The sequence below is a fragment of the Podarcis pityusensis genome, assembly GCF_964106645.2.
Source record: "Podarcis pityusensis genome assembly, chromosome: 2".
In the NCBI taxonomy this organism is placed as follows: Eukaryota; Metazoa; Chordata; class Lepidosauria; order Squamata; family Lacertidae; genus Podarcis; species Podarcis pityusensis.
In genome coordinates this window covers 33,733,081-33,758,259 of record NC_138029.1, presented here as the reverse complement: position 1 = coordinate 33,758,259, position 25,179 = coordinate 33,733,081, and the positions used below count along the sequence as shown (strand labels likewise).

General features: G+C 47.4%; 1 protein-coding gene across 3 annotated transcripts; it reads left to right on the top strand.

Moving 5' to 3' along the window:
• Positions 1–2,433: 2,433 nt before the first annotated feature.
• Positions 2,434–24,001, top strand: LOC308470615 (uncharacterized protein). Of its 3 annotated transcripts, none has more exons than XM_080994082.1 (5): positions 2,434–3,522; positions 8,721–8,839; positions 13,438–13,536; positions 14,157–14,321; positions 21,978–24,001. In XM_080994082.1, exons 1-5 carry the CDS (start codon positions 3,486–3,488, stop codon positions 22,122–22,124), a joined length of 567 nt encoding a protein of 188 aa, XP_080850208.1. In that variant the 5' UTR covers positions 2,434–3,485; the 3' UTR covers positions 22,125–24,001. The 3 variants fall into 3 exon arrangements, with proteins under 3 accessions (XP_080850208.1, XP_080850207.1, XP_080850206.1); XM_080994081.1 differs by having other exon boundaries at positions 2,436–3,522; positions 8,718–8,839; XM_080994080.1 differs by lacking the exons at positions 2,434–3,522; positions 8,721–8,839 and adding an exon at positions 11,752–12,038.
• Positions 24,002–25,179: the final 1,178 nt, after the last annotated feature.

The following is a 25,179-nucleotide window of genomic DNA, read 5'->3' as shown; positions in this document are numbered from 1 at the left end:
TAATCATCTTTTAATGAGTCTAATGAGAGCTGATCGAGTAAATGTGGCACTTTTCCAAGCCATTCAGCAAAGAGATTTTGTAACGGCACCAAGGAGACTACTTCCATTTATTGGTAAATGGGGGGGGGGGCAGGGAGTGTTAAACAAAACCAGCTTCTGCTTTGGGGCCATATTTTTCTGGCTGCTGTGCATGCAAAAGTACACAGCTGTTGGGTTCTTTAACGTAGTAGCCGCTGCACTAGGTCTGCCTATATAACCACATTGGTTTCATTCTTTGGGGCTAATGTAGCAAAAATCCTCTCAACCAGGGTTGGTCAGCTGGTGTTGGCGGTGAGCAAAAGACCCACAGCTTGGTTTTTGATGGGCTATCACTACCTGATGCCATTTTGGTTCTTCACATGCTCTGCATGGCTCTCACTGCAAGGAATGTCTTGTCCTTCAAATGGAAGCTGGTGAGATTGGCATCTGAATCTTAGTTCAACATGAGTGAGGGGACAGGATCCTCCACTCTCTGAGGGCAGCTGGCTAGATTAAGTGGCACAGGGCAGTTCTGTTATCCAGCATCTGCTGCCTGAGATAACTCCCTTACCATGCCTAATAGTAGAGCCGGCCCTGAACCTCTTACACACACACACACACACACACACACACACACACAAGCTGTGACCTCTGATATCTGCCAAGTGCCAAGAAGTAAGAATCTTAAGATTTCTTCTTTGCAAATGTGAGCATCTCTGGGTTAGCGGAGTCTGTAATTCTACCATTATTGGACAAGGTAGAAAAATGGTCATTCTACCTTGTCCAATAATGGTGAGGTCTAAAGGATTTCCCAGTTATGCTGGGCTGGACTGCCCCCTTCTCATCTGCACAAGCAAGTTGAAGTTTCTTGCACTGTAGAACAGTGTTTCTGAAATTTGCGTCTCTAGCTCGTTTTTTGGGACTAGAACTCCCATCATCCCTAGCTAGCAGGACCAGTGGTCAGGGATGATGGGAATTGTAGTCCAAAAAGCAGCTGGAGACCCAAGTTGGGGAAACACTGCTGTAGAAGGTCCTTGGAAGGAATCTTCTTCTGTAAAGCAAACAAACATTTGGAGGGGGAAGGGGAAGGGGCCTGTCACTCAATAAACAGTTGAACCAGCAGAGGGAGCTTCCTGTAGAGTCACTGTTGGAGCAGCCTTTTTACATTCTGCAAAGCAGCATTGTGAGGGAGATGTCAAGTGAAAGGTTATTATAGTGCGATACTTGAACACAAGGGTAGGCACTTAGCATGATGAATGAGCCTTCTGCATTTCCAGAACCTATGAAGTGTTAAGACCCAGCGCGTACTCACCTGCCAAGCTCTCAGCTAGTGGGAGGTCTTCAGTTGTAACTCAGAGGAATTCTGCTGCCGCCAAAGCTGCAAATGACTTATTAACTAGAGTTAGTTAACTAGTACGGACTGTTTGTTCCTGCTGTCAGTGCTGCTCCCTAACTTCAGACACTGAATGATACTAAGAATGAATATGCTATGGAGTGTTTTGAATTGATTCCTTTGTATCAACCCTGTAAAGAAGTTTATTAATACAAGCAATGTAAAGAGAGGAGGGATTTAACTAAAATAGGGATTGGGAATTTAATTAAAAAATATATTTATTAAATTTTCAATTTTTACAAATTCTTTTAAAATGCAATCTGAACGACTCTCATATCTGTTGACTTCCCATCCACCTCTTTCACGGTGTTTTGGACATGTTAAAACGTTTGCAGGAGCTGAAGTATAGCAACAGATGAGAATTTGTAGTTTAATAATGCAGAGTTAATGTATATAATGGATGAAAATAACTAACGCAGCAGAATTCACTCTCATCCACCCTCTGGTGGTGCTGATTTAGGAATGTCCGCTGTTCTCGTCACCCATAAACATGCACGGAAAGAATATGGAAAACGTCAAGACTTTTTTTAAAAACGCAATTGTGTTGGTGAGGCAGCCATGCAGGAACGAAACCTCTGCGGCCGCTTCGTTTCCTGGGTCTGCAGAGCTGAATAAGAGGTATACTCCGGCCTCAGGTGTCCTTTCGGGTCAAGTTGGAAGCTGCCTCCCCCAAAAGCGTTACAACAAGGGGGGGGGGGAGACCAATCTGACGCCATCCATCCATCGGCCGGTCGAGCGCTTAGAAAACTTCAGGTGCTTCACAAGTGAGCAACAACAACAACTGCTATGAGATCTTTGGAAAACACTTTAACGCAGACTCTCTTCTTAATCGTCGATTTAAATAAAATTATTCTTGCCCGCGTAGCTTTGTTTCTCAGGACGCCTAAAGCTCGGGGGTAGGGGGATATCAGGGGAAACTATTACGATGCGCAATAAAAACGCATTGACAATGGAACGCCGGAGGAAGCGCGTTACTTTCGCTTCTCCCCCCCCCCAGCCCCGTTCCTCCCCACGTGCACAGTTACCATGACGACCGCCGACACAATGTTGCATCCGGAGAAGGTAGCTCTTTTCACTTCCCACCAATGGAGGCCCAGAGCGTTGCCTCCGCGACCAATCAGAAGCGGAACCCGGGAGATCGGCGCAGGAAGGCGGTAGAGGGTGCAAAGATCTCCCCGCGAGGCTGGAAGGGGAGCCGTGCGGGTCGCAAAATCCGAGCGAGGGGGTTGTTGCTGCTGCTGCTGTTGCTGCTTTTGTTGCTTCGGTTTGCTTTTGGAGGAGAAAGCCCATTGCACTTCCCGGCCCCACCGCGGATGGGCTTTGCAAGGCGCACGTGCAACTCGGCTGGGCCCGGGATGCCGGAGGGAAGCGGCCAGGCCCAGGAAAAGCTCCGCAACCTTTCTGGAGGCTCCGATCGAGGGGAAGCAACTGGATCTTTAAGCCGGCGCTTTTGAATTCTCTCCAGGGGGAGCCTATGGAGAGTGCAGACCGCGCTGCTGCTGCTGCTGCTGCTGCTGCAACCCTCGTTTTGCGGGGGGAGCGTCTCCGAAGCCAGGTATCTGCCGAAGGAGCCGAGCCAAGCTCTCCCCCTGGCGCGCTCACCTTTGGAACAGCTTATCTGCCCTAAGGGAGACCGAGGACGGAAAGTGCAAAAAATTACTCCAGAACCAAGCAGCCCAGCGCTGGAAGGAAGAGGAGAGAGCTCGGAGCCGCCTCCCTCCGGGTTCCGGAGAGCTTACTGCCCCGAGAGTGCGATGCTAACCCCGGGAGCGATGCAAAGAAGAGCAGGAGGGGAGCGATAAGTTAGGAGCGCACGAAGCCAGTCATTGGCCGGACCGGGATCGAACCCGAGGAGAAGCCAGAAGGAACCGGACTGGGCTGCACGGGCTCCGTCGTGGCGGGGGGGTCCAAAGCTAACGGAACTGGAGGGCTGGTGAATTCGCCGGCGGGGACTGGATTCGGGCGGATTCCCCGCCTCCATGTGGAGCCACCAAGCTGGAAGGGATCTCGCAGTCGACCAGAGTTGAGCCAGCCGAGCGAGGCGCTGCCACACCCGCCCACCGCCCCTGTTCCCATGGATAGCAGCGTCGTGGCGATTATCATAGCCACCAGTGAGTCCTTGCATGGCTTTCTCTCGCCTTTAAATCGGGATGGATGCTGGGAGTTGTGGGGGGTCCTCTTCCCCCCCAAATGAGACTGCCTCCCCCTGCTTGGTTATGTCCCTGGCGTTATACTTCGCTGTATGCACACACATAATGTGGTTTTGGTTTGGCACCTAGACACTGTTTATGGCCCCTTCAGGGAAACTGGTAGATTCAAGTGCTTGGGACCTGGTTGTTTATATTACAGGCAGGTACTGGGCAAAGTCTTAGCCTTGCAGAGGCAGCTGCAGGTTTCTGCAAGTCACAGCTTTTGTGGCAAAAAGGGTGATTTCCTGCTATGAATGCTAACTTAGGTTATGTTCTCAGGGATGCTAACTTAGCTTCTGGTTTGGCATCCCTCTGCATTGTGGATTCATCACCCATGTTGACCTCCTGCCCTTCGTGTGGGTTACTGGAGGAGATGAACTATTAGGGAGCTCTGTTGGCATTGGCATGGCTCCAGGGATTGGAAGGGCTGGTTCAGTGCATCAGGAGCCCTTTTGACACTCCCACAGAGCTGTAAGGAGCATGTAGGGATAATGTTCAAATCAGGACGGTGGAATCCTGTTTATGTATTTGAATTTCCTGTGATTCCTTTTCTTCAGTATGTTTGAGTAGAAGTTCAGCAGAGAATGATGCGAGCAGAATGGTACAGCTTATCAGAGGAACTTAAACTGGCACAGAAATATAGAAGCTTTGGAGAGCCACTAACAAAGGTTTCTGTGAAGTCAAAAACTTGCATACAGTGCTTCTTTCTATACTAAGCAGCTGAACTAATGAAAGGTATCACTTTTTCCTGTTTTGGCTTTCGATTGGATAAAAATATTCTAAGAGGTTTCGTACAAGAATTACAGCTCCAAGCTCTTTTGTGAGCAAAATACTGGTTGGAATTTGAAGAAGCATCTGGGATCACCTGCTAGAGAGACATGATTGATGACTGTCAATCACCTGCTCCCCATTTCCATATTGTTGTGCCCGTTTTTTTGAATGTGAGAGTGATACGTATTTTGTTAAACAAGCCTTGGAGTTTCATAGTGTGACCTGTGCCCTCCTCTGAGGTCTGAAGGCTTGTGTCTTCCACCCACATAGTAAACTGCCCATTGTAGATCATTATCAAGGCTCTCCAAAGACGCCTGCAGAGAAGGATATCCTCCATATTATTCAGGCAAAAAGGACAGCAGCCTATCTGGAAGCATTGCAAAAAAATATTAGTCAATATGCATTCTCCCATTTTCCACCCAAAGACGCCCAAGCTGGTTAGCAACAGTAAAATCAAAATACAAAATCAAGTATTGAAAACAGAGCATCAATTAAATAAATGATGAGGCAAACAAAAATGACATATACAATTAGCCAGTTTGACTATAAAAACGGCTACCAGAACAGGCATGTTTTCAAAAGGCAGCAAATGATAATTAAAAACGTCTCCAAGGGCCAGGCTGCTCTCCCAGGGCAGAGAGTTGTATAGCCCAAGTGAAAACTGCTGTATTCCTGTCCAACATGCCTCACGTACACAGAATATGAAGTATAGAATTTTAAAAAGCCTTTCTCATCCAAAGCAAAGATTAGACCAGCAATTCCCTTTATGAAACTGTTGGGAGTCAGAGTGATGAAATAAATTGGCCGTGTTGTCTGTATACCAGCAGGAGAGAGCAAGATTTGTTTATTTGCCAGTGGAAGCATCGTTCATTGCATCCCTGTTACTTTTCCTTGTTTGGGAAAATCTGGTGTTCCAAATGAAAATAAGAAAAGGCTTTTTTTAAACCAGGGATGGGAATCTAATGGGCTTCCAGTTGTTGTTGGGTGACAAGCTCCACTGACTTAAATAGACGTAAGTCCAGCAAATTCAGCACAGATGAGAAGCTCCCTCCTCTGCTCAGTTCTGCTGACTCCACATGGGAGAATAAGGACAATTTCCCACCTGCAGACAAGATTGCTATCAAGATCTAATCTAGTTATAACTCAGGCTGCTGCATGCATGATCCCTGATCCAGCATGCCTAAACCAGAATATGTTAAAAGCCCCCCAAAATTAATATATGTTGGAGGTGCCAGGGCTTTTTAAACAATGGCCCTCAAATTTGCAGATCAAATTCTTCCGCATTAGCTTCTGAACAGCCTTGTTCTGATAAAGCAGGTGGAAACACAACAGAATGATATTTAAACTTGATTTCTCTTGCATAATCACCTATGGTCAGCAGAGCTACTTGGAAGTAAGTTGTTAGTCTGAGGGCTGCAAAGTGGACATGCTTGGACTTTTTAGGGTGGTTTTTGTTGTTGCAAAAATGAGTGGATTACCATCTTAAGTGAAATAAGGAAATATTACCATCTGGCTGTCATTGGAAAGCAGAAATATGAGGAATGTGAAAATTAAGAGATTAAGGTCGCAATCCCAAACCTGTTTTTACTCCAATCCTATTAAAACCAGTAGGGCTAATCTGAAGTCAGTATGTGGTGGAATTGCAGGCTCCTGGGACCCCAAAGTCCTCCAGTGGTTTAATTGCTGCTGTTTTCGTTGGATTTTTTGCTAGTTGCCAAATTTCCCTGGTGTCATTCAGCTATTTCTTGAGGGCTTACCTCTTGCTAAGCGCCTCCAGAGTAGAATAAAGGCAGGTCCTGCCCACAGGTTTATGTTCTAAGAATATGTGATACAAAGGAAGAAGGCAAGGCAGGGATTAATGGGGAGAGAGGAAAGCACTAAAGAAAATCCCAGAGGGAATAAGGACTTAAAAAACCCCACAAAAACTTATTCGAGAGAAATGGAAAATGTAACTACAGAGAGAGAGAGAGAGAGATTTTGTGGGGTTGGGGGCATTTTATTATCCTAAGCCAAATTCCAACACACCTTGGAAATTGGACACATCCAAGCCATGTGTGTCGTGTCAGGAGAAACCAACTCCATTCTGCTTCTCTGTGTCAGTTTTGCATTTTGTGCCCCAATAGTTTCTGTTGGCTGGACTAAAAATGTGCCCCAAATACCTGACTCCTTTAGGAATCCTTTGGAATCCCCCCCCAAAAAAGTTATTTTTGGTTTTCAGTACTCTGTATGGGCACTTAAAACTGCTCTCCTGGATCAGTTTTATTGCATCTTTACCGTAGCACATGACATTGGCTGCAGTAAAAGAATACTCAAATAATAGCAGTTCATTTGAAATGTTTGTGATTTTCTTTCGTCCCAGGTGGTTGGGGGGGGGGGGAACTGTGTCAGGGCTGGGTGGGACTGGAAGTGAGAAGTGGCTGAAATTTGGGAACGGTACTTAATACTATGTAGGTGACACAGTATCCCAGAAGGACTGTGTTGAAGGTCTGAATCTGTATTTTATTTTATTTTTTAGTGGTGGGTGTTGAAAATGGGGCAGCGAAACAGGTTTAGTGCTTGAGAAACTAGCAACAGGCCAGCTGCATAGTACTCTCTGGAAAGCCAACCACGTTTTATAGTTTACCTCAAATCACCCAGATTAGATTGTGCTACAAGCAGTAGGGCCGTGGTGCCACTATAGCAGAGGCAGCGTACGATATGGAGGAAGTGCTTGGAAAGTTTATACAAGTGAGCTGCATACCCAAGGGAGCAACATATCTGCTATTGCTGGGTACCTGTTAAGGGGTAAAGGTAAGGTCTAAACCACTGAGCCTCTTGGGCTTGCCGATCAGAAGGTCAGTGGTTCGAATCCCCGCTATGGGGTGAGCTCCTGTTGCTCTGCCCCAGCTCTTGCCAACCTAGCAGTTCGAAAGCACACCAGTGCAAGTAGATAAATAGGTACCGTTGCGGCGAGAAAGTAAACGGCATTTCCGTGCACTCTGGTTTCCATCACGGTGTTCCATTGCGCCAGAAGTGGTTTGGTTGTGCTGGCCACATGACCCAGAAAGTTGTCTGTGGACAAATGCTGGTTCCCTCAGCCTGAAAGCGAGATGTGCGCCACAACCTCATAGTTGCCTTGGACTGGACTTAACCATCCAGGGGTCCTATAGCTTTACCTTAAGGGGCAATTGGACCAGGGGGTGGAATCTCAGGTTCTGCTTGCGGGCTTCCCATGGGCAGCTGGTTGCCTGTAGTGATAACTGGATGCTGAATTTATTTATTTTTCTACTTGTTTAGTACCAAATCTGTGCATGGGTCTTTACAAAGAAGAAGTTTGGCATGCCCATCTCCGATGGGGCTTACGAGCTTAAGGCTAGATTGTCATGACCTATGAGGAGAAACCTTGTTCGTGTTTCATGTGATAGATACCTTGCTTAAGAGACATATAGGCAACTGCCAGTCTCTTAAAATTAGCTATATTTCTATTCTTCCTGAATAGAAAGCTTTCACATTCCTAAATGTGCAGAGATTTGGCTGAACAAGAGTATCACTCTCAAACTACTGGAGCTCTGTGATGCTCTTTAAAAAAAAAAACACCCAACAACAACTCGCCTACCAACATAGATTGATTCCAGCCGTGTAAATGTGACAGGTTACTAATTCACAAGCATGCTTCACAGCCTACCTTTCCCACAGATACTTGTGGCATATTGATGGCTTTATTTGATTAAAAATAGCAGTTTCTCTTTTCAGTTCACAGAAGCTTCTTTACCTAGTCAGAATAGAGACCATTTTTACTTGCCATAGGTGCCTGTTTACAAGCTTGGTCAAATAAAAGAATTCATTGACCATCTTTGCATTTCTTAGTGGTGCTGGAATGCCACCAAATCTTAGACCATAAACCTCATTATTGTGTCTGCCGCGAGGCAGATCGCAGCCAGATTCAGTTTGCTATATCTGCATTGGTGTGTTTTGCTTGTTTTTAAAGAACTGGGCACCTGTTTCTGTCTGCCAAGGGCTGGAATCTCAGTTATGAGAGAAAAGTTGAGACAATTAGAAAGGCTTGAAAAGTGTGCTTTTGGCAGCTCCTGTTTCCAATCTTCTCCAGGAGCATTTGAGTACCTGTTTCTGTCATTCGTAATTCCATTGTGGCCATGTAGATTCCCAGAGTCACTGTTCATCTAGGGATGAACTCGGTTAGGATGCCAGAGGGCGCTAAATCAGTGGCTCTCTCCTGCCCCCATTGCCTTTAGCCTTGCAGAGTGTACATTTCCTGGAGACTTCAGCCAGGATGTGAAGCCTGAGGCCTAGTCCCAGGCTGTGTGGAACACCCTCACCCGTGTTTCCCCTTTTCTCTTCCTCGACAGCAGTTTCTTCCTCCATCTTCATCGTGGCCATTTTGGTGCTGCTGCTGCTTTTGTACCACCGGGACCCCCTGTGCTGCCAGTTCCTGTGCTCTTGCCGTTTCTTCCAGAGCCCCAGTCAGTATGTGAGTATCTCCACCTCCCTCTTCCCTGCTGTTTCAATAGGCCTTGCATCCGAATGCACCCACCTGCCCACCCACCACATTTCTTTCTGCTCCGGCTGGGATGGAAGGAACCAAGGCACCCGCCCAGCTCAGCCTTCCGTAGGGTCCCATTACAGGTTTGTACAGAATGGCCTCGGGGTTTAGGCATTATTATGATTATTATAATTCGTTGCTTACTCCTGGCTGGAGAGCAGCTCAAGGCCTATTTGCAGTTCTCTCCTGCTGGGTTATAGTGTTTACTCACCAAGACACTCCCTGGCTCCCTGCTTCCTTCCCACTCTCTTCCACCAACAAAGCCCTTTCACCTGAGCGTGTCGCCAATGGGCGGCTTTTGAGCATGGCTTGCGCTGTCGGGGGGCACGTTATTGAATTTTGAGAGCACGAGAAGGCAGCACCAGGAGTGACGCAGGTCGCCAGGGCGATGGTGATATCCCCCTGCGCCTAAGAGAACTGCACTCCTCCTTAACTCTCTGGCACACTTCTTTCTTTCTTTCTTTCTTTCTTTCTTTCTTTCTTTCTTTCTTTCTTTCTTTCTTTCTTTTTTGGCAACGATGGATCACAGCAGGGAGTGCTACTGTAAGGCACGGGTAAAATACAGACAATGCCACTCTTGGTTGCTGGTATCCTGGCAACCAGCATTATACTTTGCACAGCTCACGATTGGAGACAGCCACAGAGAGAACATTTCCCCCTATTTTTCTTCTCTCTCTCTCTCTCTCTCTCTCTCTCTCACACACACACACACACACACACACACACACACTGACTCACAGTCACAAACCCTTCCCCTCTCTCTTATGCACACACACACACACAAGCTTTTTTGATGACTGCTGTTTGAGGAGCACCTGAGCAACTTCATGGCATTTCTCTCCCCACCCCACCGTGCATTAGACATTTGAAAGACCAAAAAACCTGGGCAGCCTCTGTATACTTTCCCCCTTGCAGGTTCAGACCACCAAAGGCCTATCTAGTCCAGCACCCTGTTTCTCCCTATGACCAGCCAGAGAGAGGCCTCTTGAGAAGCCCCCAAACAGAGCATGAGAGCAACAGCCCTCTCTCTCCCCAAACGTGTTCCTTAGCAACTGGTATTCAGAGGTTCCCTTCAGCGAGGAACAAATCCCTTTATTCGTTTACATTTGTACTTCCGCATATTCACATATGAAACTGCTCATGGTAAAAAGTGCAGTTTGGCCACCAGAAGCAGTGAAGATGGCTCACTTAACTCTCCTGGAAAGGAACCATCAGGGGTGACTTTCAGGTAATTCCTGGCAGATAGCAGGAATTCCTTTAAAGGATGCATGTTGGTGTAGATATAGCCACGTGGCAAAAGCAAGAGAAATCCCACAGTGCTTGTAGTCCAGAACCCAACATTGATTGAAGGGTGGCAGCAAAGACTCAGAATTGCTTTGAAGTAACAGGAATGTGCCATGTCCCTAGTACGGCCAAGAGGGCTGTGACAAGGGTTTCCTCAGCCCAATAAGTTTTGTGTATCACGTTCATGTTCAGGGACAATTGAAATGCTTTCCTAACAAAAGCTTGTGTTTTTGGGTCCAGGTGTCACATCATGAAATCAGGCCAGAATTTAGGAACGCTCAATTCAAGTCATGTCAAGATGACATGTTTGATGGGTGTGGTCTCTCCTGATTTTTGCTGAAGGAATTGCAACTTTCCAGTTGCGGTATCCCCTCCAGTTGGGAGCTTTCCTTTTGTTTTCTCGAGACTGCCATGCCACTACCCTTGTGGGCTTTTGTGGCACAGGAGGTGACACCGTTTGAGTTGATGGGGCCCAGGTGCAAGAGCCTCTTAAAAGTTTGCTGCATGGTGCTTGCGTGGGAAAGTGATCATTTCTGGCCTCCAGCCATGTGGCCTCCACTATCCCAGATTACTGTGTATAACGTGTGCATGCAGGTTATCATACGGTGGCAACCTACTATCAAAACACTGCCCTGCCCAGTTCGCCACACTACCACAAAGGCTTCTGCAAGTGCGTCGGTGGTCCCATGCAAGTGGAACCTTTGGGTCTGTGGGTGGAAGCGAAGCGATTGGCTAAGTGCTGTGCAGCAGCGCACGTAGATCTGCTGGGGAGAGCTCAGGGCCATGTGCCAGATTGGCAAGCTCTACCGAGGCAACGCCCGAGCCTTGTTTGCTTGCGGCTCACCTTTCGGATCCCAGGTTCGGATTTCAGAGCTTCGGGAGCTGGTGCTACGTTTTGCTTGCTCCACCTGTGGAGGCTTAGCTTGAACAATGGGCGTAGTTTCTCAGAGGCTCCGTTGCAAGAAACCAGAAGGGAAGAGAGAAGAAAGTGAAATGCAAAACGGACCCTTGGAAACTCACATCCCGCTTTCCACAAGAATATGATACGTCGTACTGGCCGACATGTATATAAATTGCAGTTTGCTGACCCATCACGTCCCTCTTTCCTTGCCCAAAGATGTTAATTTTCCCCAGAGGAAAGGGATTATATCTGGACGCAGGTCTGGGCTCATTTAAGTGCTACACCAGACATTTGCAAATCATTGAATTTCCCCTAGGCTCTCAATAAGGCCAATATTGATGTATAGTGGTACCTCGGGTTACAGACGCTTCAGGTTACAGACTCCACTAACCCAGAAATAGTACCTTGGGTTATGAACTTTACTTCAGGATGAGAACAGAAATCGTGCGGCGGCGGCAGCGGGAGGCCCCATTAGCTAAAGTGGTACCTCAGGTTAAGAACAGTTTCAGGTTAAGAACGGACCTCCAGAACGAATTAAGTTCTTAACCCGAGGTACCACTGTAGTATAATCACTCCTTTCAAGTGAGCCCATGGTGTCCCGTCCCGTCTCCGCCCCCCCCTCCCCGCCCCGTGATTCCATTCAACCTGTTCCTTCTCTCTTTGGGTTTCTCTGCTCCCTTCTTGCTGTTACTTGTGATGGATCTCTTTGTGGCTCTGCCTTCTGTGCCCTTTTGCAGGTGTTTGCTTAGTAGCAACTCTCTGAGTCCAAAGGTAGAGGGAGGAAGAGCTGAGATTGTACCCTGTACTGCAAAGGCCTTCAGCTGCGCATCCTGGATGTTGCTGGACCATACAACTGCCTTGGCCGAGCTGGCTGGGGCTGATGCGAACTGTAGTCTTAACAACACCTTTGAAGAACGCTGCTGTATCCCCTTCCTTTGGGAGGTGGGCTGGCACCCAGGAGGACTTCCTGTTGTTCTCAAAACACGCCTCTCTAGGAGAAGCAGTGTGTAGAGCTCAGGCATAGAGTGGGAGGTCTGGGAAAGACCAGCGCTAGGGATTTCTGTAGATGATTCACTCTTATCTACAACCAAGTGGCTTTTAGCACTGCTTCAGGCCTAATGTCAGAATCCCATATACCAGCAGTTGAGATGCTTTACTGCCGCCACCTAGGTGAACCATTATGTACACAGACAACATCCTATGCGAGTGGGAAGGATGTTTCAGCTGCTGCAGTTAAATAGCCCAAATAACCAAGGTGGCTCACACACTAAAACAAACAAACAGACATGGTGCTGTAAGGTGCTGGATTACATATCAGAGGCTAGCAACAGACAGGAGGTAGATTGGGATCTGCTGGGGTAGTTTGCAGTCTGTTGACAATGGTTTCCGATGCTCAAATATTTACAGACAGCAACAATGAAAAAAGGCTTACCCACTGCCACCCTTTAAAATTAGGCTGAGGAAAAGCTTGGGAGGAAATGAAGGGCTTTTTTGTTTGTGAAGGGGACAGCAAGTTCAGTTCCTGCCCTGAAAACAAGCTGGCTGTGCCTCAGGTGCACGGTGTTCTTTTAAGTTTCTTCCCCCATCAGCCACAACTTTGCACTTGGGGGGGTCTCTCAGGTTTCTGTTAAAGAAGATGGTAGATACCTCAAGCCAGGAACTCCTCCCTCATTCCTTCCTGAGAGGATGGAAGCCATCCCTGGCGTCCTCTGGCTGGTTGCCCAGGCATAACTTTCTGTTGTTCTCTGAGGCCTCTTCACGAACCAGGATTGATATAATTTTGCCATATACCAAAAGTGGGTTTAGCTAGGAAAGTGTAGCTTGCCGGGAAGCTCTTGGCTCTAGAAAACTGCGCCCTGAAGAGTGATTCAACGACAGCAGCTGTCGGAGAAAAAACAGCTTGTGAGCGTTTGTTTTCAGAGGTGAAACTTTTCAGTCAGCGCTCTTGTCACATGAACACGAAGAGGCTTCAGCTAATTGAGATTTGCAGTCATTCCGCTTCTGTGAAACACATGAGGTCCAGAAAGGCAGCTTAGAAATACTTTTAAAATAAAAAATTAAATAAGCACGGGGCTCTGGACAGGGCGGTTTGATGTCAAGGCCCTTCTGCCGCCCTGACTCCTAGGAGGAGGCACGGCCATTTTGTTTATGACCCCAAGCCAGTGACTGATCTTGAGGCACAAGCTTTGGCCACGAGGAGCCTGTGACTTTCCAGGTGTTGTTACTTTTGATCTGCGCAATGGAACACATTGCCAGCTTGCTGAACACGCACCCCGGAGTTGCCCGAGAGGAAAGCTCGGCTTGTATTTTAATTTTCCTTCCTTTCTTTCACTCCATGTAGGATTGCCCCCCTCCCTACTTCAGCAGCAACCAGCGTCTGGTGGGACCACCGTCGGGGACGCCGCGTCTGGAAAGCGCAGCTGAAAACCCTGGCGTCCAGGTGAGGGGGAGACTTTCCTTCCTGAAAGTTTGGGCGAATCACCTGTAAAAGGAGCGTGACCTGCGCAGGAGAAGGGGGCTTGATTCAGGAGGCCAGCCGAACACCAGGGAGGGAGTTGGAACCGCTGATGGTGGATCCCCAGGGGTTGTCCCCTCTAGGCAAGAGGTTGGGTCAATGAGGAGGTGGAATCAGGGAGAAAAAGCACCAGGTCCATGGGCCTGGTGGTTGTGGAAACCCCTGGGCAAGGGGCACGAGCCTCAGCAAGTGCCTTGTTGTGCCAGCACTTGTTGAACAACGCATTGCTGGCATATTCTCTGTTCCAAGAACAAGGCTTCCACAGACCCACCATTTTCACAGTGTGGCTTTTATGGCTTTGCATACATGCAAATAACACATTTCGACACCCAAAGAGGGAAGCATGGAGAGTATTGTGCCACATGCGAGAACTGGCACCGTTTTGCTTTCTTCCAAAGGCTGCTTCTCCCATTATAGGCGAGCGGCGGATTTTTGTCGTCAAGCCAATTCCTAAAAAGTAAAGTGGGAAGGCAACAACGGACGAGCCCCCGAGCTGGGTGTATCATCCGGGTGCATTTGTTAATGGTGTCCCTCTGTGCGTCTAGGGAGATGAGCTGTTCTGTGTCGGACCCCCCAGCAGCTACCAGCTCCCACTGTGGGAGCAGCCGCGGCTGCCGAGCTACGAGAGCGTGCGGAAGAAGGATCGCCAGCGGGAGATCCACCAGATGATTGCCGAAAGGTTCGGCTTGTGGGCGGAGATCTCCCCAGAGGTAAGCAATCTTCAGCGAGAAAATAATAAAACAACAACCCTCCACCCTACCACTATCTTAGGGTATAGAATTATCCCGCTGGCAGGTCTCTAATTATAAAACTTGCCCGGAGGTTCCTCCTCCTCCTCCTGATACCTTGAGACCTGGCTCTATCTTTCCAATGGCATTTTTATCTTGGAAGGAACACAGTGTTCCAGGAGGCTCCAGCGCTAAGCCACTTGTTTACATTCCTTCTGGCTAATGATTCATCCTGTATCTTTTGGAAAGAAGTGCTTCTGTCTTCCTCAAGGAGCCAAAACAGACACGGTGGCAGCCGGGGATAAAGCCTCTGAGACGGTGCAAAGTGCCTTGCCATGCCCCTAGCACTGTAGGAGCTGTTCTGTTGCTGCCTTGCAGGGTCACAGGAGGGTTATCAGACCAGAGAGCCCTCTGCCCAAGATCCCCTTTAACCTGGAGCTAAGAATATAGGAAACCTCAGGCCCAGAGACCCCAATGTGGCCCTCCAAATTTCTCTGTCTGGCCTACAGGACTCTGCCCAGGCCACGCAGGTCCTTGCTTTGCACCCTTTTTGAGTGTTTTTGCCTGGCTGGAATGTGTCCTTCCACTCTGATAATGCCTCTTTCTTGCCTGGCTGGAGGGTAGACAGGTGCGCAGAAACTTGCCTACTGCACAAGAGCAAGAATTACACCTGCTGCTCTGCCCCTTTTGGCCTCTGGCTCCATCCACCGCTGCTGCTATGTGGCCTTGGAAGATTTCCCAGAAGGAAATGATATTTTTGGATGTAAAAAGGTTTCCTGCGTCTGCTGTAGCCAAGCAGTGATTCTCCCCCACCCTGTTGTTCTCTCCGCTCACACGTTTTGTGTGCGTAGTGCTTCAAAGTCTGCAAAATGTATCTGACCAAAGATTTTTATAGTGTACATGCCTCTCCCCCTCTCCGTTTCTGTCCTCCCAAGGTAGGATAGGCTGAGGCCCAGGGTCACCCTGTGAGTTTCACAGCTGAGCAGGGATTTGAACCCGGGTTTCCAAGGTCCCAGGCCAGCACTCTGACCAGTATACCACCCTGGCTCTCCAGATGAGGATGGGACAAATGAAACCAATGCTTTACACCACAGGAAACCTCATCAAAAACAAGGCCAGTTCTTTCTTTTTTAAAAAAAAAAAAAAAAAAGCCTACTTCCACAGCTTAAAACAGTCTGAAGCCCATTTCAAACAGGTTTAAATTTACAGTGAAGAGAATAGAGTAGTTTGAAAAGGCAAAATAATTTTGCTGTGGGATGCTGGTGTTCCACTCAAATGGCAGCTATACTTGGTGTGTGTGAATTAGCATTGGCTCCTCTAAGGATGAATAACAGTAATAATAGTAGTAAAAAAAATAATAATAAAGTAAAATAAAATAAAATAAAAGCTTTATTATTTATACCCCACCCATCTGGCTGGATTGCCCCAGCTACCCTGGGCAGCTTCCAACACATATAAAACTTAATAAAACATCGGAATGTTAAAAACTTCCTGATACAGGGCTGCCTTTGGATGTCTCCTAAAAGTTGTGTAGTTCTTTAGCTCCTTGACATCTGATGGGAGGGCGTTCCACAGGGAGGGTGCCACTGCCGAGAAGGCCCTCTTCCTGGTTCCCTGTAACCTCACTTTTCGCACTGAGGGGACTGGCAGAAGGCCCTCTGTGCCAGACCTCAGTGTCCAGGCTGAATGATGGGGGAGGTGGAGATGCTCCTTCAGGTATACTGGGCCGAGGCAGTTTACAAACTCAGCTGGGTTGTAAATGTCATTGAACTGGGGGGGGGGGGGGGAGAGATTTATTTCTGAGTAGCCGTGTAGACGACTCAAGCATTGCTGTTGATTCTTCTAATGGACTTGAGCCTTACAAGTACTCTATCAAAGGAGCAATAATGGTAGTCAGCACTCTCGCAACCACTTACCATTTATATTGCATACTTAAAGTGCTTTCAGCAGATAGGTGAGCCTTCATAACAACCCGCAGTCTAGATAAGGAGAGGCCCAGAGTGGATAAGCAGGGGCACGTGTTGCAATGAACGTTACAAGCTGATCTTTGTACTTGGATCGCACATCTGCCCTCGGACAATATTCATGGTTTCTTGTTCTCCATCTTTTCCCTGCCTGATTTTGAGATGTTGTTTTCCCTGGGCTCTGAACCCTGAGAGATGGGTAGGCAAGGAAGGTTTCTGAGTTTGATTGGGATGCTCACCACCCGGGTAGTTTGACAAGGCAGAGAAGGAAATAAACAATTGTCTGGCTTTCAGAAGACACATGGGCAGCATATAAATAAGTTGTGGTGGTGGTGGTGGTGGCTCTGAGTGCCTGTGTTAGGACAGAAGAATGGCTTCCTTAAATAAAGGCACAGAAAGGAATTTCCACCCTGCAGGTCAGGTAGCTTAGACATCTTTAGGCCATCAAAACCACATCTGGCTCAGAGAAGGGTAGGGCAGCCAATGCATATTTTTGTTTGAGAGACAGACAGACAAACAAACAGACAACCCACAAAGTTGCTATATTTATATATTGAGGGGAAAACAACAACACAGACATAACCAAGTTCAAGGCCAATGAGAGACTGCATGCGTCCTTTGCCTTTAATTTCATTGCCGGCATTATCGTACTATAACTTTTGACCTACAGATACCTCTAGTCTTAGTGCAAAGGTAGGTGCAAGGTTGGTCAGAATCTACCAGTAGATCTCTGGCTCATTTGTAATCCAGGCCACTGTTTTAACATGTGGCTTTAGCATATGGCTCTGTCCCTATTTTGGAACACGTTCTCTCCGTGTGCCTGTGGCCTCTGGGTTTATCTATTAAGAGTTGCCTATGGCGCATGAAATTCTGCCTCAGTAGAATTCTACCTTTCTACAACCTCCAGAGTCCCTTGTTTCCAGTTATCCTGCGATTAATTAGATGACCTCAAGAAAATTGGGCATCCTCTATCACAAAATCGCAAGCCGTGGTTGAAGCCAAGCCTGCAAAGTTTAAACCAGCCACCACCAATCTGGTACAGTGGTACCTTGGGTTAAGTACTTAATTCGTTCCGGAGGTCCGTTCTTAACCTGAAACTGTTCTTAACCTGAAGCACCACTTTAGCTAATGGGGCCGCCTGCTGCCACCGCACTGCCGCTGCACAATTTCTGTTCTCATCCTGAAGCAAAGTTCTTAACCCAAGGTACTATTTCTGGGTTAGCGGAGTCTGTAACCTGAAGCGTCTGTAACCAGAGGTACCACTGTACTTCCTTGATTTTCAGGACTTCAGCCCCTGCCAGCTGTGATACAAGCGTCAGTGCAAGCAATTAATCCGATTAATTGATGGAAAACCTCTTTATCTACAAAAAGGTGCCCCCCCCCCCGTTAAATAGGCAGCGGTTCCCCCCTCACAACAATGTATTTTTGATTCAAGTACATATAAAGATTATAAGATATGAACACAGGAAGCTTCCTTCTGCTGAGTCAGACTGTTGGCCCATCTCACTCAGCATCTCCCACACTGACTGGCAGCAGTTTGTCCCGGATTTCAGGCAGGGAGCCTCTCCCAGTCCCTTCTTTCCAGCCGGGGTTTGAACTTGGGACCTTCTACATGCAAGGCAGATATGCTCTACCTCTGAGTTATGGCAAGCGCCATCTCATAAGAGGCACCTGCCCTTTTCTGCCTCTTAGGACGGGATGCCTCTTCTAAGATAAGGTCTGGAACGGCACCTGCGTGCTGCTTCTAAGAAGAAAGGATGGTTCTAACTTTAAAACTGTTGGGTGGAATTCAGCGCTGCACTATTAACAAACCTGAAGCCCCTGAAAGTAACTTTTCTGATGCAGGAAAGATAAGAAAGGCGCCCAGAGCTCTACTTTTCAGATCTTTGCGCCCAGGACAGTATGTGCCAGGAAAGAAAAAGGCCCTAAAGTCAAAATCCACAGCTTGTGCAACATACAAAAAACGACTCCCTGTTAGCTTTTTTGGAATAAATCAGAAATAAAAGAAGCTATTGAATGCAATTAAAAATCAATATGAATATTTAATACAATGTATATGTACCAGAGAACCAGTGTGGCATAAGGTCAGAGTGTTGGGAGAGGAGGCCTTGAATCCCCACTTTTACAAAAATTTTAGAAATTAACAAACCTGTCTGCTCAAGTATCTCAGCTTGTCAGATGGAACAATCCCCCCCTCCTCCCTCTATGTGCTGTGGGGCTGTCTTTTGACACCTCCTCCAAGCCACCGACGGGGAGGGGTGCAGGGGGAGGACAGGAGAAACCCTTGTGCGCAAGCAGAAATCACTGTAAAGCCTTCAACGGCTCAGGAGCGCAAACCTCAAGGACCGCCTCTTTCCATATGAACCTGCCCAGACCCTGAGATCATCTTCTGAGGCCCTTCTTCATGGGCCTCCTCCTTGAGAGGTCTGGAGGGTAGCAACATGAGAACGGGCCTTCTCTGCAGTGGCTCCCCATCTGTGGAATGCTCTCCCCAGGGAAGCTCACCTGGCGCCTTCATTATACACCTTTAGGTGCCAAGCAAAAACGTTCCTTTTTAACCAGGCCTTTGGTTGATCCAATTTACATCCTATGCCCTTTTAAAATGTAGGGGTTTTTGGAGGGGGGAGGGACTATTGTGTTGTTGTTTTTATTTTTATTAGATATTTTGCGGTTTTATATCTTGATTTTATTTTGTGACCCGCCCTGAGACCCCCTGGGTATAGGGCGGTATATAAATTCAACAGCAACAACAACATGGCTCTCTCCTTAGGTGAATCCCACCTCTTTTTTACACATTCAGGCTGCAATCCTTTGTCCACTTGCCTCTGAGTAAGCCTGTTAAACCACTAGGACTTACTCCTGGGTAGACCTGTCTAGGATTGCACCGTTAACCGGTCAATCTGCGGCCTTCCAAACTGGGGGACGGTGTGAGGGAGCGCACATGTTATTGTTTTTGTTCGTTACTACGTTACGCATTTTTGTGCTTTTTATATTGTCCACTGCCTCGTGATTTTCGGGTGAAGGGTGCTATTGAATTTTAGTAAATTTAATAAACAACAGTGTAACCTTATATATGCCTGCTCAGAGGAGCTGCAGCCTTAAACATATGCCATTAAATAACCCATTAATCAAGTAACAATACAGTCATACCTCGGCTCCCGAACACCTTGAGAGTCGAACGTTCTGGCTCACGAAAAATTGAAAATCGGAAGCGAGTGTTCTGGTTTTTGAACTTTTTTTGGAAGCCGAACTTCCGGTGCAGCTTCCGCTATTGTTTCCGGCGCACCTGTGCTATCGGAAACTGATCAGAAGCCGTGCCTTGGGTTTCTGAACGTTTCGGAAGTCGACTGTAATAATAAAACATATTTAAAAATTGAATCTGTTTTATCTCTCTCCCCTGCCCCCCACAAAGGCCTTTTTTTAAAAAAAAAATGAATGTAAGGAATAGCTTAATGGTCCGGTGTGTAAACAGGCTCACAGCAGGGAAGTGAGCTGGTGTTCTTGTGTCAGAATATCCTTTTCTAGGAAAGCTACTCTTTTACTGTTAAAACCTGGATGGAAGCAACTTCTAACCACCGTGAATATTTTCATTTGTTCATTTGCCCCTGAGCAAAAGCAAGCTATTGAACCTGGGCAGAGGCCCCAGTGACAGTTGCTGCTGTTCAGTGAAGCAAACCAGGGACTGCTCTGGACTGAAGTGATCTCAGCAGAAAACCAGAGAACTTAAAGGGCTGGGGGCTGGGGGCTGGGGAAGAAAACTGCCCATCTGATAATGAGGATTTCTGCCAGTCTTCTACATCCTGGTTCTCTAGGATGTTTGGAGAGTGGGGGGTTAACCGAAAGAAGAGTAGCTTTCGGCAGTGTGCCAGAGGGACTGAAAAGGATGCGAGACCCGAAATGCTTGTTTCTAACAATGCACAAGTGTTTTGGTGGCAGAACTGCTGGGTCGATGGAGCATCAGATATAATAATAATAATAATAATAATAATAATAATAATAATTATTATTATTATTATTATTATTATTATTATAAATTATTTATACCCTGCCCTTCCCGGTTCAGAAAACTGGGCTCAGGGCAGCTAACAACAAATTTAAAACACTTAATTGATGCAACAAAAAAGCAGCATAAAATACAGTATAAAACATAAATAACAATAAATTCTGAATTCAAAAATCAATTTGGGGGGGAATCCATCCAATATGAAGGCTGCTATAGCTGTTTGTGGTGGATGATGACCCGTGCTCCGAAAAGTGTGGTTGAAATGAAAGGGTTCAGCTCAGATCAGACCAGATTTCATAAAATCATACGCAAACTTTTACTAAAACAAAACTCCACAAGAGAGGGGGAAACTCCAAATAATTACACAGATTAACATAGCTCAGAAGGTAAGAAAACAGAAAAACTAACTTATCCAGGTAATTAACATAAACACACCTAAATTAACACACCTAAATCTCAGTAGGCTGAGCAACGGAACAAGATGCTTTCAAAAGCCCCAAAGCCTGCTTGGCTGGCTGCCGAGAACTCCCAGCAACCCAGGTTTTATGGGAACTTAGACCATGGGTCTAATTAACTTGTGACACCGGCCTTGAAACCTTAACGGGAGACAGCTGTATATCAGCTCATCATTTCTGAGGTTCTAACCCATTCCCGTAAACCAGAGCCGATATCACCACAGCCTTGCTTTTAACAGGGCTTGGGATTTGGGAGACCCTAATTCAAGTCTCCACTCGGCCATTAAGCTCCCTGGGGGAGCTGGGACCAGTTGTTGTCTCTCGGCCAAATCTACCTCACACGGTTGGTTAGGAGGATAAAATGGCGGCATGCGTCTGAACTCCTTGGAGGAGAGGCAGGACATAGAATCTAATACAGTGGTACCTCGGGTTACAGACGCTTCAGGTTACACACGCTTCAGGTTACAGACTCCGTTAACCCAGAAATAGTTAAGAACTTTGCTTCAGGATGAGAACAGAAATCGCGTGGCGACGGCAGCAGGAGGCCCCATTAGCTAAAGTGGTGTCTCAGGTTAAGAACAGTTTCAGGTTAAGAACGGACCTCTGGAACGAATTAAGTTCGTAACCAGAGGTACCACTATACATTGGTACCTCGGGTTACATACGCTTCAGGTTACATACGCTTCAGGTTACACACTCCGCTAACCCGGAAATAGTGCCTCAGGTTAAGAACTTTGCTTCAGAATAAGAACAGAAATCGGGCTCCGGTGGCACAGCAGCAGCAGGAGGCCCCATTAGCTAAAGTGGTGCTTCAGGTTAAGAACAGTTTCAGGTTAAGAACGGACCTCCGGAACGAATTACGTTCTTAACCTGAGGTACCACTGTAGTATGAACAAACAGTGCAGCTCTTTGTCAGCACTGCTTTGGAAGACACCATGGAAGCAAATCAGCTCAGCTTCTGCCTCAGGAGCACACCTGTGGGCCGTGAATTGTGCGATGCAGTTGCATAAGGGGTGAGGCTCGTGGGACCCAAGCTCACTGGTGTGTGGACATTGGGCAAAGTAGGTGTGGTGGAGGCTGGTGGGTGAAGCTGGCACAATAACTGAGCCTTGGCAAACGCATTCCGTAAAAAAACATTTGCATAGGCCAAAGTGGGCAGAGCCATTTGAGGTTCTCTCAGGAGGTGGTATAACAAGCTGCTTCTTATTTTTTACAGTTACCGCCACCCTACGAGCAAGCCCTGAGGTACCCTGCAACTTTACCAGGAACTGGAGCGGGTTCGGAGTTGTCAGCTGGACAGAGCTTGCCGGACATGCTGCAAGCTTCGCCAACTTATCATGCTCAGAGGAACACTTCGGTGTAGGCTGCAGGTTGGGTCCGTCCCCCCAGCCCACCCCTGTGTCTGGGACAATGCCAGAGTTTGGGGTGTGGGTTTCACCTGCACAGCAGCAGCCTGCCCAAACCTTTCCAGGTGCAAAAGGAACTGGGTGGAACTCTCCAGAGCCAACACAAAGCCAAGTTTATTGTGTGTTCCCCTTTCCTTTTCTTACTAGTATTACAGTATTGAGAGCGAATGCTAGGAGATCGCCAGCTCTTTCTGGAACTGAGCCTGAGGACGGCTGGACAGTGCTGTGTACACCACCTGGGGGAAGCTGTGGTCTCTCTCTTTTGAAGTATCCAAGGCCGGAGGAGTTTTGAAGAGACTAGATCTAGCGACTCCTGTCTCTCAGGGCAGAGGGCCGGAATCAGTTACCCTCAGGGCTGCCTTCTTGCCCTAGGAATTGAAAAGCCACAGAAAACCCTATGGAGATTTCAGCTTGCAGGGTCAAACTTTGGAAAAAGCCAGCAAGAGGCTCCCCTTGTCATTTTTCAAGAGGCAGACGCAACACTTCCTGTTCAAAGGGCATCCTTGGAGGGAAACACCAGCAACTATTACATTAAAAAGAAAACAGTGGGAGCTGCCAAACTTGCAAAGTATTAAGCCTGAACAGGAGAAAGTTTCTTTTGTCTCTGGTTGTCTTAAGGAGTGTCGCTTATCAGGGATTGCAGCTTCAAGTGACAGAATGAATGTATTTTGCCTCCAGCTGTTTCTACTGATTCTCGACAAATTCCAATGAGGATTTCTCTCTCTTTTCTTTCAATGCTGCAGGGCAGTTTTGCAAGTCCAAATAGGACAGCAGAAGGCAGGATCGGGAGCTTCTGCAGGGAATTCCCTCCCTTCTTGGGAGTCTGAAGCAGCCCAAGGTTTTAGGGGCCAAGCCATATAACCAAGAAAGGGTTACATGCAGAGACAAGAGGGATCTCCCCCAGGAGGGGAGGAAGGTGGTGATAACTGATAGCTATCACTCCTGTCATTGGTTACTCTCCTTGATTGCTCTGTCAGTTCGACTCTTTGATTTTTGTTATCTGGATGGTTGTTGTTTTTTGTATTTGACAAAGAGGCTTTTAAAATGTTCCTAATGCCATTGTTAAAACTGAAACAATCAGATCAGAGAAAAAAAATGTTTTGGGGGCCTCCTTTCCCATTGCAACTTTGTGAGTGTAATGCTTGGGGGGGGGGGTGGTTAGCCAAATTCCTTTGTGTGGAATTGAGAAGGTCAGCAGTGATTCTTTTGTTTCATACAGGTTCCAGCCTATAATTATGGGGAGTGCAGACACACAACACTAAGGCTGAATACACATTATTTTATTCTAGAATCCATGGAGACTGAGTTCTTTTTCCTCCCCTACGAACTCCCCACACTAGCTAGCTACGTTGTATATTTTTGCCCCTGAAAAGTGCTACTTGACAAACTAGTTTAAATTCCAGAAATAAAAGCTCACTGCAGATCAATTCTGCATTATTACCATTAGAAAACAGATGCAGGCACAAGGGAACTTCCCTCCCTTTCCACACACCCCAAATCTCCTTGGGCATCCACCCCCCCCCAAGCCTCTGCTGCGGATATCGGCAGTGCAGAAGGTACACAGAGGCAAGGGAAGTTCTGTTGTGTTGCCAAAGACATCCCATGCGAGCAGCGATTTTGGTGGATTCAACCTCGTATCTACTGCGTTCATGCATGCATTGCATCATTTATTTTCCCTTTCCTTACTAGGTTTTTGTTTTTTCCAAATGCTGGTGTTTCCTGTGTATATGGCTACGTGGTTTCAGATGGTAGAATTCCCCTCCCATCTGAAAATCAAAATGGAGGGAGCTGCTACATCCCAGATCTTTTTAAAAAAGAATGGATTAAATGCGCAGGAGGCAAAAGCAAACTGAGGGACATAACCAGACACACAGGGCAGACGAAAGCATGAAAGGGCAGCCTGCGGCACTCCTGGCTAGGAGCAGAATGGCCCAGGCGTCTCCCTAAAGCATTGCGTCAAGTCTGCCCTCTTGACTGTGCTAACAGCTGCTTCCCAGCTCAGTAGGCCAGAGTTTTTAAAAAACCAAACCACAGTGAGGCCACTGGTCCTTCCTGCATATTTATAGTAAAGGTAAAGGACCCCTAGATGGTTAACTCCAGTCAAAGCCGACTATGGGGTGCGGCGCTCATCTCGCTTTACTGGCCGAGGGAGCTGGCATTTGTCCACAGACAGCTTTCTGGGTCATGTGGCCAGCATGACTAAACCGCTTTTGGTGCAACGGGACACTGTGATGGAAACCAGAGTGCACAGAAACACCATTTACCTTCCCGCTGCAGCGGTACCTATTTATCTACTTGCACTGGCGTGCTTTCGAACTGCTAGGTTGGCAGGAGCCGGGACAGAGCTCACCACCGTCGTGTCGATTTGAACCTCCGACCTCCTGATCGGCAAGCCGAAGAGGCTCAGTGGTTTAGACCCCAGCGCCACCCACTCCCGCTATATTTGTGGTAGCCGATGCTGGAAGGACAGATGCAGGGCTTGATATGTGTCAAAGCCAGCCAGCACCACCGCAGAAGCATTTCAAAGTAATGAACCCCGGAAATAGAAATCGACTCTGAATCAGCAACAGACACTACAAAAACATCCAATGTCTGAATGCTTTGTGTAAGCTGAGCAGAGCAGCTGCAGCCTAACCCTCTGTGCTTCTGGGCCCCAATGTATGCTGCTGCATCATGGACCAGGAATATTTTGGGGAGATGCTGCAGCTACTTTGCCCAGTGGGTCTACACATGTTCCACTGCTGCCCTTCTGCACCCACCCTCCCAATAAGTTTGCTATGCAGGTGGAGAAGAACAGCCATCAGGATGGGGGTGGGGGGCATTGGGGGAGGTTGTAGCAGAGGGCTCATTGCTCATGGCCTCCATCAAACCACTCCTGTGTTGAAATATTAGGAGAAACAATTGCATGTGCATTTATAGACGTTCAGGCTGCTGTGTGAAATCTTCTGAGAATTGCCAGAGTAACACTTTCATGTTCAGAACCTGACTCCAATCCAGCCCATCAAAATCCTC

Bases quoted from the DNA above. Each gene is read 5' to 3' on its own strand.
- LOC308470615 (XM_080994080.1), top strand. From the start codon at position 11,793: ATGGATCTCTTTGTGGCTCTGCCTTCTGTGCCCTTTTGCAGGTGTTTG. The intron at 12,039-13,437 runs GTGGGCTGGCAC...CACTCCATGTAG, and splicing joins GTATCCCCTTCCTTTGGGAG to GATTGCCCCCCTCCCTACTT. The intron at 14,322-21,977 runs GTAAGCAATCTT...TATTTTTTACAG, and splicing joins GGGCGGAGATCTCCCCAGAG to TTACCGCCACCCTACGAGCA.